Source organism: Macrotis lagotis, chromosome 1, assembly GCF_037893015.1.
Source record: "Macrotis lagotis isolate mMagLag1 chromosome 1, bilby.v1.9.chrom.fasta, whole genome shotgun sequence".
NCBI lineage: Eukaryota > Metazoa > Chordata > Mammalia > Peramelemorphia > Peramelidae > Macrotis > Macrotis lagotis.
The window spans coordinates 108,979,028-108,992,215 of NC_133658.1; the positions used below are offsets into that span (position 1 = coordinate 108,979,028).

Genomic DNA, 13,188 nt, shown 5'->3' on the forward strand with positions numbered 1-13,188 from the left:
CTTTAAAATTTTTTTTGTTATAACTAATGTAGAAATTTATTTTGCAAGTCTATACATTTTTTGTAATGGATTTCATTTTTCTTGACTTCTTAATGGGAAAGATGTAAGAAAAGGGAGAGAATTTGGAACTTAAAATGAAATGAAATTGAATTTTTTTAAAAAAAAAAGATAACCCTAAACTTTCAAATACTAAATATTAGCTAATTCTTGTTAAAAATGAGATAATAGTAGTCAAACGGAGGTGTTGGGAAGAAGTATAATAGGATTAGTTTTGTAGATGTTGAAAAGAAATGCTAGCAGGATTTAAAACTCTGCTAGATGAATTTAGGAGTCATATAGGATATAGCTGATGCAAATAAAAATAACAATGACGAGATAGTAAAGAAAAAATACTGAGAATAGAATTGTAAGGGAAACTCATCTTAAGGATTCACAACAAGAATGAAGACTTAGCAAAAGAGATGTACAGAAAATTAGAGAAGTAGAAGGACAACTGGGAAATGATATCTCACTTAGTTCTTACCAGCCAAGCACCATATATTATGTGCCTCCCATGAGCCAGAAACAATGCTAGGTGCTGGGTATGCAAAGACAGAAGTAAAACAGTCCCTCTTTTCAAGGTGTTTACATTCTGTGTGGATATAACATTTACATATTTATATATATATATGAAAGTATGTATATATATTTAAAATGAGCCTACAAATTAATAATAAGACATCTTTTATCTGGATTTTAAGTAATCCTTTTTTCTGCACATGCCTAAAATCACTCCATTTTGCTATAATGAATATATATATATATATATATATATATAAAGATACATACAAATATACCTATATGTATATTGTCATTATTTTTACCTCTCAAACTTTCAGACATTTTAATTTATTGAAACACACATTTAATAAATGCTTGCCATATGGGAAAGCATTCTTAGCTATGTACCTGAGCCATGATTCCTGCCTTCAGTAGATCTTAAAGTCTAATAATGGAAAATAAGATGTGTACACAAATTATCAAAAGGTTTCTTAGAATATGATGAATACAAACTGTGAAAGACCAAGAGAGACATTGCTTCCAACTAAATAGATTATCTTTAAATGCTATCAAAGCAATTAACTGAGTTACAGAAAATAATTTATTTTAATTTAGGAATTCATTTTTACTCAATTCAATTCCACATTACCAACCAAAAATAGTTGGAATTACAATTCCTCTCATGGTTTCTCTACCTTCTGAAAGGTGACATCATCAGAAAGGTCAAGTATCAATCTTCACTGTACCATTTTATATTAGTTTAGAGAACAAAAATGCTAATCTTAGAAAAGTAGCCTTGGGGCGACTAGGTGGCACAGCGGATAGAGCACCGGCCCTAGAGTCCAGAGTACCTGAGTTCAAATTTGGCCTTGGACACTTAATAATTACCTAGCTGTATAGCCTTGGGCAAACCACTTAACCCTATTTCCTTGCAACCCTCCCCACTCCAAAAGAAAGTAGCTTTAAAATAAGATAATATTATTATAACACCAAAATACAGGAGAGGTATAAGGTACAGAAGACTTATTATAGTATTTGTAATATTTCATAATGATTCTGTATATTGATTGTTATGCTACTTTACCATGGATTCTTTTTTTTAAGCCATTGTGTATTTTTTCCACTTACTCGGAGAGATAGTTTTCAACATTCGTTTTTGTAAAATTTTCTCCCTCGCTGCCCTTTCCCTCTCTAAGACAGCAAGCAATCTGATATAGGTTATATATGCTGTGAAAAAAAAATCAGGAAACCACAAGAAAGAAAAAAATAAAAATGAATTAAAATATGAAAATAGTATAATTTGTATTTAGACTCCATTGCTCTTTCTCTGGATGTAGATGACATTTCCCATCACAAGTCTTTAGAATTGTCTTTGATCATTATAGTGTTGAGAAGAGCCAAGTCTGTTATAGTTGATCATCAACAAATGTTGCTCTTACTGTGTACAAGGTATAACAATGGAATAATAATGTAATCTTACTAAAAAACAAAGTCTAATGTATATAATATGCGATAGCATATTACAAGTTCACATATCAATAGATTTCAGATTATAAGAGCATTAAAAACATGTCATCTTTTATTTAAAAAGTAGATACTATTTCAGTGTGTCATTTTTTTTTTCATCTTAATAGTATTGGGAAAGGGAGAACTTCAGCTGGGTGGATAGAACACTGGCCTTGGAGTCAGGAGAACAGGAGTTCAGATTCAGCCTCAGACAGTTGACTCTTACAAACTCTATGACTTTGAGCAAGTCATTTATCCTTGGTTGCCTCACATCCAGGGCCATCTCCTGTCATCCTGGTTCATATCCAGCCACTGGACCCAGGTGGGTCCGGAAAAGAAAGTAAGGCTCAGCACTCCCTCACACAAATCCAATTCATGTGCTTGTCATAGTGTCACTTCCTGATGTCAGGATCTTCTTTGAGAATGAAGGACAAATATCATCATTAGGAAAGGGGGGAATATATCCTTAAATTTTAACATAAGGATTAGCATAATTTTAATCATCATCAATAAACATTTATTGAGTACACACTTAATGACAGATATGTCCTACAGTGTCTAATTATTTGTATTTTCTATAAAGAAGGATTGGAAGTCACATGAAGAAAAGTTAAGCTATCACAGTTTTTCACCTTTTGACTACCAGAGTACCCAAAGAAGTGATTTCAAAATACCAAAATGTCAGTTGGTTTTGCCAACCAAACGCTACAGGAAACAAGAGGCTGCTTGTGGCATAGGTAAGAAAAACAGCGGCAAAACGTTTTTCATTGTCTGAAATATACTGTTATCAAATATTCTAGAATGTAGTAGATGTGTTTGTGCTTCATCTAAATATATCTTTACAATTTAAAAAAATTATATTTAGGATGGAAGGATTGCTATATCCTTACCATTCCATTCTTATTAAAAAAAACTATGATGAAAGGAAATACTAGCCATAAAATGTTATGTCACATCATAGCCAAATATAAATAATTTTTCTAATTCATAGAATCATAGAATTTCTGAGTTGGATGAGTCTAATTATAAGAAGAATATTTAACAATGATACAATATTTTAAGGTTTATAGAGTACTTTTTAGTACTTATTTGATCCTCACAATAATTCTTGAGAAGTATTTTCATTTTACAGATGAGAAAACTGAGGCTGATCAAAGTTAATGACTTGTTCAGGGTCACCCAACTAATAAGAATTTGAGACTGGATTTGAACTCAGGTACTCCTAACTCCAGGTCTCACACTATATCTACTCCACCACTTAGCTTATTCTAACCCATAATTAAACAAGAATTCACCTTGGCTAAAATAATGAATGCTATTTTGGGGTCAGAAACAACAGATAGGGAAGAAGGAGTATGCTCATACATATATAATGTGTGTGTATGTAGATATATGTGTGTATATTGCAACACAATTAAAAATATGTTTTAGACTTGCAAAGATGAAAAAACAATAAAAAAGAGAATGGGAAAAGGAACTGGTGACTCCAAGTAAAACTAAATGGTTTGATATTCTTTGGTTAGATTTAATTATGAAAAGTACAGTAAAGTAAAATCACATTCCCTTCCAGCAACAAAAATCATCAATATGTTCTTCAAATTTTCTGATAAAACTGCTGGATCATTGTGATGAAATATGAGTTTTGAACTAGTCTCATAACTTAGAACATAGTTCTTGTCAGATCAGAGTTACAAAAAGAGAAGAAAGAAATCATGTATATTCTTATTTAATTAATAAATGGGAGAAATTGAGACAAGATGGATTATTTCAATTTATAATAGTGCAGCTGATGAACTAAACTCATATTAAAAAGTTGTGAAATGGATTTTTAAATAGAATTCAACACATCAAATGCAAAAATATCTGTAAATTTAATTAAAAAGCATTGGCTAAAATATAACCTGTATCAAAATGGTGATGATACCAAATTAGATTTCATTTACCCCAAAACTATTAAGAAAAATAGTTAAAAATATTATCTCATAATAAGAATATAAGTAACAAGAATTTAGCAATATTAAGAATAAATCCATCAAATAGTTTGCTTCACTAAATCAATTTCTGATTTCTGGTATCCTTGGGGTGGGTACTCCCTCCACACATATCAGAACAACTCTATATCTTAGTAGATGATGTTTCAAGATATACTATAGTTAAAAGATTTATTTATTTAGTTTTAGTTTTTGCAAGGCAATGGGGTTAAGTGGCTTGCCCAAGGCCACACGGCTAGGTAATTATTAAGTGTTTGAGGCCGGATTTGAACTCAGGTACTCCTGACTCCAAGGCCAATGTTCTATCCACTGTGCCACCCAGCCGCCCCTAAAAGATTTATTATACCAAAACCAATCTAGTAATGAATCTCTCCAGACTATATCCAGTGGGATATAACTTTGCTCTGTTTACTGGACACTAAAAAAAAAAGTCAGAAGTACTGAAATTCAGAATGAGCTGAGACTAACGAGGAAAGCACAAGAAAATGATTGGTAGATTTTTTCCCCTTTTTTCATGACTTTATGAGGAGAAAGGACAATTAACAAAGTCAGAGATGTCAAACATGCAGTCCACAATATGCCCAAATAGTGAGAAACCAGATTAGAATATAATTGAAAAATATTTAAGAAAAGAAAAATACAATAAAACATAAATTATATTGTTTAATCATTTAAATAACATCAGACTTTTCATGGTACCATTTGAGGTTTTTTTTTGGCAAAGACATTGGAGTGGTTTAACATTTACTTCTCAAGCTCATTTTACCAATGAGGAAACTGAGGCAAAAAGACTTAAGCGACTTGCCCAGGTAGCAAAACATCTGAGGCCAGATTTGAACTAGGAAAGATGAATCTTCCTGACTCCAGACCCAGCTCTTCATCCACTGAATCACCTACCTATCCCATAGATAACATTAGTGTGTGGTTTTCTATGTCAATATGTGGCCTGCAAGGATCCTTATAAATAGTTTTATGGTGTCTTATTCTTTTTTCATTTGACTTTATTGCACAACTTCATTCACTGGAGGGTGGGTAAAATATCAGTTGATGGAAGAGAGGAGAAAGAATTCAGCTCTTATTTTGTTGGGTGCTAAAACAAAAAAGTCTGATGGGGAACTGATATTGAAGACTAAAGGAATAGAAACCTCAATGAGTTCGAGCAAATGATACTGTAGAGAACTGTTAATGTGATTTCTTTTAGTGATCTTTTGAAAGATTGTGGGGTGTAAGTCTAAACATCATTATTGTCAGACTGTTTTCTAGTTTTACCTACAGTTTTTGTCATCTAGAGTGTATATTTCCCAGTGACTACATTCTTTGGCTTTATGAAACACTAAGATATTAGTTTTCCTTGTGTCTAATCTGTTCTACGGATCATTCTCTTTACTATAGTAAGTACCAAATTAATTTGATTTTTAAGGCTGTAAGTATAATTTGACAGCCAATATTGTTAGCTTCCCTTGCTTCCTACCTTTTTTTTATAATTTCCTTTAAGTTTTTTGACCTTTTGTTCATCCAGATCTCATTTTTTTTCTAGATATATAAAAAGTAGTCCTTTGGAAGTTTAATTTGTTAATCAGCACATTAAAGACATATTCTTTTATTCTTATATTTTCTAATCTTTAGAAACAAATACTGTATTTTGTCACCATTACTATATTTTTGTTTTTTCTATTATTTGAGCAGTTATATTTAAAGCTTTCTTCATATTGAACCAACCTTGCATCCTTGGTATAAATCCAATCTGGTCATAGTGTATAATCATTGCCATATAGCTCAATAACCTCTTTATTAATATTTTTAAAAAATTTTATCACTGTTCCTTAGGAAATTGATCTATAGTTCTTGTTTATGCTTTGACTTTCCATAGCCGAGATACCAAAATCAAATTTGTATCATAAAAAGCATTTGAAGAGGCGTCTAGGTGGCGCAGTGGATAAAGCACCAGCCTTGGAGTCAGGAGTACCTGGGTTCAAATCCGGTCTCAGACACTTAATAATTACCTAGCTGTGTGGCCTTGGGCAAGCCACTTGACCCCCATCTGCCTTGCAAAAACCAAAAAAAAAATTTGATAAGATTTTTGTATTTTTTCGCCAATAACATGTAATATTGGAATTATTCTTTAAATATTTGATAAAATTCTCTTATAAATCATCTGGTCCTAGGCTTTTAAAAAGTTTAGAGTTTATAACTTATTCAATTTCTTTTTTCTGAGATTGATTTAAATTAGGTATTTTTCTGTTAATCTGAGTATTTTTTCCATTTTTTGTAACTATTCATACATTTTATTTGTCAGTCTTGGCATACATAATTGGACAGAATAGTCTATTGATTTCCTTTATTTTTTCAAATGTATTGATTTTTTTAAAAGAAGTATGCAAATATAATTAGCAAAATATAGGCCAATGTGTTTGACTTTTACTTTCTGGAAAAATTCTAGAATTGAATTATTGAAGAGATAATGAACATCTAGAAAAGCAAATGATTATTACAAAGAATAAGTAAAACTTTATGAAAAGCAGGTCATATCATACTAATTTCATTTTCTTTTTTGGAAAAAATTGAACAGTTAGATTAAAGGAATTCTGTAGAAATCTTTACCTAGACTTTAACATGAAATGAAAAAAGAGATATAGTACAAACAAGTGTCACAACTGGAGACTTTAACTGATGATTCAGAAAGTATTCATTAATGATTCAATTTTAACAAGAAAATCTCTAATGAAACACCATAGGGATCTTTGCTTGGCTCTCTACTGTTTAACATTTTTATCAATGACCTGGGTAAAGGTATATTTGTCATACTGACATGACATGTCAGAATGTTGGTGATAATTCAAAAAAATGTAAACAGACTAAATAATGGACTGAGTATAATATCAAATTCGTACTGCTAAATGTAAAGTCTTATATTTAAAATTAACTTCACAAATTAGTAGAGTTGTGGTTAGACAACCCTTTGAGGTCTTATAACAAGCTGAATATGAATCAACAGTGTAATATGGCAGCCAAAATATCTAATGTGATATATCTCGTTATGATGAGTGTGGTATTTAGGAATAAGGAGTGATAGTCTTTTTTCGCCATGGTCAGACTACATTGGGAGTGTACCACATTTTAGAAGTGATATTATTAAACTAGAGTGTGTCCAGAGGAAAGCAAATAGCATGGAAAAGAGCTATAGACTAATGCCATATGAGAATTGGTTGAAAAAACTAAAATATTTTGCTTGGAGAATAAATTACATAAATGAGATTGAGTATTTGAAGGGTTGTTAAATTGAAAAAAAAATTAACTTGTTTTACTTAACCCCAAAGGTTAAAACTAAAAGAAATGATTGGAGTTCATAAAGTGGCAAATTTCATCATGATGTAAGGAAAAACTTCCCAATCATTGGAGTTATCCAATGGTAGAAATGAGGGAGAGGTAGTGTCTTTTCCTTATTGGAAGTTTACAAGAAAAGGCAAAAAAAAAAGTATGTATGTTGTAAATAAGATATAGATTTTTGAACTACCTTTAAATTTGGGGCCCTGTGTTTATTCATATGCTTGGAGCCTTGAATTGCCATAAGAGTAAAATTCATTTGTAAGAAGTTAACAGCATTACAAAGCCATTAATAGAAATAGAATCATAAATTTCAAAATAATAGATCCCATGTAATCATGATAAATCAAGCAAAAATAAGATTTTTTTTTTAGGATTTTGCAAGGCAAACAGGGTTAAGTGGTTTGCCCAAGGCCACACAGCTAGGTAATTATTAAGTGTCTGAGACCGGATTTGAACCCAGGTACTCCTGACTCCAGGGCCAGTGCTCTATCCACTGTGCCACCTAGCCACCCGAAAAAAGAAATTTTAAAAAAATTTAATGGACCAGCTGGATTGAACAGTTTTCTGAAAAAAAAAAAGTTAAATTGAAATATCAGTGCAACACTTTTTTTCAAGTACATAACTAATGCCAATAAAAATGATTATGTGTTTGGACACAATGAGCCCTTGATAAATTATAAAAGACAAATTTTCAATTTATATATTTGTATGTATATATATATTCAATTGAAAATAAATAATAAAATCTGAGTAAAAGATACAAGATTGAAATTTAATGTAGTAAGAGTAGTATTATTAACAGTAATCGTAGTAGTAGTAGTTGTAGTATAGTAGTAGTAGTAGTAGTAGTAGTAGTAGTATGATATGATTAGCAGCGTTATTCAACCATTCCTTTTTAACCTTCCCTCACTCTCAATACTAAATATACTTCATTCAATACTTAATATACTGTTTTCTCTATCATTTTTTTAGGGTTTTTTTGGCAAGGCAATGGGGTTAATTATTAAGTGTCTGAGGCTGGATTTGAACTCAGGTACTCCTGACTACAGGGCCGGTGCTCTATTCACTGTGCCACCTAGCCGCCCCTTCTCTGTCATTTTTAGCATTAAACATCAAGTCATAGATAACATTTCCAGCTAAAATAAAAAGTTAGATCTTCATCCCTCCCTTCTTCTCTAGCTTTTCCTCTTTCCCTGCCACATGCTTGTCCCTCAAATGCATCTTCCCATCTATACTCTCAATGAGCACATTGAGAATAGTAAATTATGGCACTTAATATTGTTTATAAGAACAAAGAAAACATCTAAAACAAAGAGAGACATACAGACTTTCCCTATGCTCTGAGGAAAATGCTTCATGCTCACATGAAAAGGAACTTGAAGGGAAAAGGTAGAGGCAGGATTGTTGTCTTGAAATCTGTAGGAAAAGAGAAGAGGGAGAGCTGGCATTCATCAACACAGCATGTGTCCTGTCTTAAGGTCTCCCATTCTGTAGTTTCATACTTCACTTAAGGAACTGGATTCCCTTCTTGTCTATCATTTGGACATTTTTCAAGTGCTGGGAAGGGAAACTATTATTGTTTATCTGTGATTTTTCTTCTTTCAAATTCTTGGGGGGGGGGGGGCGGGAATTTGTTCTCACCCAAAAAAAGGAACCATCTTATATATCTGCATCTTTGTAGTTAATTTAACACCTATTATCAACTCCTTTTCTGTGAATAGGTCCTGGTCTTTCAAAGACAAATGCCATAGATGATAGATAGATAGATAGATAGATAGATAGATAGATAGATAGATAGATAATCATAGAATCAGAGCATTAGAAATTACTTCTATTGTCACTCATGCTTCAACAAGAATTCCCTCTACAACTTACTCAACAAATGCTCACTTCTTTGCTTAAAGACTTCCCATGAAGGGGAACAACTGGATAAAAAAAGACCCCTCAAAATAATGTTATTTAAAAGACAGAAATAACATAAGTATGTATGGAATGTAGTCATATCAGCTCTCAGTAACAAATGAAATCTGGCCCTGAATATTTATTAATAAAAGAGAAATCAAATGAATATTTTCCTTAAAAATATTAAATAAAAGAGCAAACTAAAATCAAAGAGAAAAAATAGTTTTTAGCCAATCAAAAAGCTATAGCACTAGCAAATTTTCACTACCTTGTTCCCATCAAAAGAAATGTCAAAAATTCTGAAGTTAGAAATAAGTCATAAACACAAAAGAAACTAAGTTTGTCAGGAATTTTGTTCAGTAATAAATTGAAGAACATAAATGAGATGAATATTTTAAAAATATAAACTTCCCAAACTGACACAATTTGCAGAGCCACAAATAGAAATTTTTGTGCTTGAGACAAGTATCAAAAACCAATCACAAGACCAATCACAGGTCATTAAGTTCATACTCTATTGAAAGCTGCAGTGAGAATGATACCCTCTGATCAGGGAGACAGAGACATTGGGAGTCAAGCTTGAGTACACTGTTAAAGTGGAATAGTAAGAAAAACAGGTGGGAAAGGGAAGAGGTCAACCCAACTTAGTAAATTAGTAAGTACTGACAGCTTCCTTTAAAATTTGTGCCATCTAAATTCAGTAGTCTGGGACAAAGCACCATTTACCTTATCTTAGGTAGTTTTTACAACAGGAAATTCACAAAAGGGAAAATACAGGTAAGAAATAATAACTTTGGGGGCGACTAGGTGGTGCAGTAGATAGAGCACTGGCCCTTGAGTTAGGAGTACCTGAGTTCAAATCTGGCCTCAGACACTTAATAATTACCTAGCCATGTGGCCTTGGGCAAGCCACTTAACCCCATTGCCTTGCAAAAAAAAAAAAAAGAAAGAAAGAAATAACTTTTAAAAAAGTCCAAAATCACTAATCATTAAAGAAATATAAAATTTTAAACTTTGAGGTAGTATTTCATTACTTAACTAAAAAAAGTAAATAAAAAGCAATAAAACTTCAAACTTTAAAGCCTACAAGTAGGCACATCTTTACATTTCTAACAAAACTGTACATTAACTTAATCTTTTTAGTGGCTAATCTTACAGTAAACAATAAAACAGTACTCTTATAATAACAATAAAAAAAACCCTCAAAAAACAAACTCACCATAGCTTTTGAAACAGTAGTCTGCTACAATTGTAATTAAAAAGAGCTGTTTTATTTTAAAATTACTTATAACTATGTCATCTTTAATAGCAAAAAACTATTTATCCATATCTCGGACATTTGGAAAACAGACAAAAAAATTGTGACATAATCAGTTTTTAAACACTTCCAGAAGCATTAAAAAGATTAATGAGAAAATAAAAGAAAAGCTGAAATATACAAAGTAAATAAGATTTAGACTTGTATACAATTTTAGATTTATACAAAAAGAAGTAAATAGAAGTTGGAAAAGATCATATAGCAATCATTAATAAACTAATGTTATAAGCATATTATAGTATATTTTTGTTGTAAATAGTTTTGAATATATTTGTTCATAACTGCTTTATGATTTCAAATTTACAATAAAAATTATGTTTAGATTCATTGAAGTATTAGAAATTTTAAAATAAATATACAAAAAACAATGAGGAGATTTTATGTACATATAATATCTGTGAGAATGTAGGTATGTGTATGTATATATACATATATACACACATACATTTTATAGCATTTTTATTATGGACATTGTAGACAGCTAGTGGAACTAAAGGAACAATTCTACATTAATTAAATGTTTCCTTTTCATCAAATTTCAAATTATATAAGTATACCATTTGACATAATAGTAATCCAAGACTGAAATGTATTTGTGGTTTTATTTATGGTTGATATTTAGCTAGTTTAGATGATGATTTAAACTTATATACTTGAAATAATCTATATTGAGTAAAACATTTCTATGAGTTAGCTAATCTAAGTATTTATACCAAAGAAAATGAATCACATACTTTTCTGTCCTATCACTGTATTTAATTATCCCTAGGTTTTGGAATTTCAGCAGTTATATTACTTGCTGAAAATGGAAATGTCCTTCATAAGTTTATTGTACAATGCTACATTCAGCTGACTACTATCCATGACAGCAGTTCAGTGACTAATTGAAATATATCATATGTGTGTCCCCCTTAAGAATAGGTATTCACTTCTGGTTTTATACACAAAAACTTTTCAACTTGGAAAGATCTCAATTCAGTTTATGAGGATCAGAATTTAATATTTCAAGGGATCTAGGTTCTCTTTAACCTACATTTTTATTTTTAACATACTAAAGTATTCCATTATATGACAGTCTGTAATTTCTACATTATTCCCTCACTCACTAGGGAATATTGGAGTCCATCCCTGCTATCTCATGCTACAAATTTCTCTTTCATGATATCCTATAAGTCCTCCATAGAGAATCTATGCTATACATTGGAGATCTTCCCTTGAGTGAATATCAATATCCCCTTGGACTACCCATCTTTATCTTCTGTTCTCACTACAAATCTGGCCTTGACCTCTTTTCCAAAAAATACATATTCTTCTTTATATTTTTTGTGACTTTTCTTGAGTGCAAGTCAACATTTGCAGTATCCTGCAACCTACTTATAATTATTCTTCTATCCATTGCTCTGAAGCATTAAAATTTAAGAGACAGTGATGTTCCTTGGCTTTCAGCCATACAACATCACTGATACTAATGTTTAAAGGATGGACTTGAAAATAAGAGAGCAGCTTGGGAATCATTGAAAGTCATGATTTTTAAATGAAACCCAATCCATTCTCCTTCTCTTATTCAATCTGGACCCAGATTATTGTCTCTCTGTGAAATTTGTAGCATGAGATAGCAGTGCCTAACTTTATATATAACTAATGGATTAATTTAATGGGCTCCTCCTCTAATTGCATATAACAAATTGGGCAAAATATTTTCTTCCACCACATGAATTTTCCTATATAGATTGATACATTAATATCTTTAGTTGCTTTGGATCTCATTGAGAAGGCTCTGTAGAAGTTCAGGGCCCTATGCAGAATTCTGTTATCCATAAAAAAAAGAGCATCCGGAGAACTATATTATCTATAGAAGCTTCTTTTTTTCATTTATTTATACATTGTACAATGCATCTTTATGATACTGGTGAACACATTTAGTGAGTAAGATTGCTGAACAAAATTATCTCTTCATTTTATGGTGAACATCTTCAGAGCCTTGTTAATTGAGGGACATCAGAAAATTTGAGCTATATGTGATTTTAGGATTAAGACTATCAGCCAGTGGACAGGGGATTCCAAGAGTAGAGAACTGAGAAGTCACTCTTGGAATGTCAGGTCTATCTAGACAGTGAATGACCAGGCTGTCCCGTGATATTCTTTGTGACAGAGAAGATTGCACACGTACCAAATAGTACCCATTAATGGCATTAGCTTGAATACCACCCCTGACACTTCTAAATTTGTGAGTCTAGTCAAGTTTTTACCTCTTTGAGTTTCAGTTCCATGATCTATGAAATGGGTAGTAACAATAGCACCTAGGTTCAAATGAGATATTTGCCAAATATTTTACAAAACTTTAAGTACCTTGTAAATGTCTACCCCATTTTGTTATGTAAGCTGAGCATGTACTGCTATGTGATGTGATATTTACTGATAAGTTCTCCATACTTGATCTATCTACTGTATGCAGCTTTGCTGTTTGTACTGTATATGTTTCTACTTATCATTAATATATCTAAAATGTTGCACAAGATTTGAAAAGACTGCTTATCTCACTGTGGCGGTAAGATGGTGTATTCTTTATAGCCAAGTACATTTGGAAGCTGAAAAATAGTTGGC

The 13,188-nt window shown here is 31.7% G+C and overlaps 1 protein-coding gene across 1 annotated transcript in view; it reads left to right on the forward strand.

Annotated features, from left to right (window-relative positions):
- The window catches only part of CIMIP6 (ciliary microtubule inner protein 6), a 38,205-nt gene that overhangs the window by 10,341 nt on the left and 14,676 nt on the right, over positions 1-13,188 (forward strand). Inside the window, 1 exon segment of the mRNA XM_074206224.1 lies at positions 2,630-2,783. Within this exon segment, the coding sequence (XP_074062325.1) occupies positions 2,630-2,783 (154 nt within the window).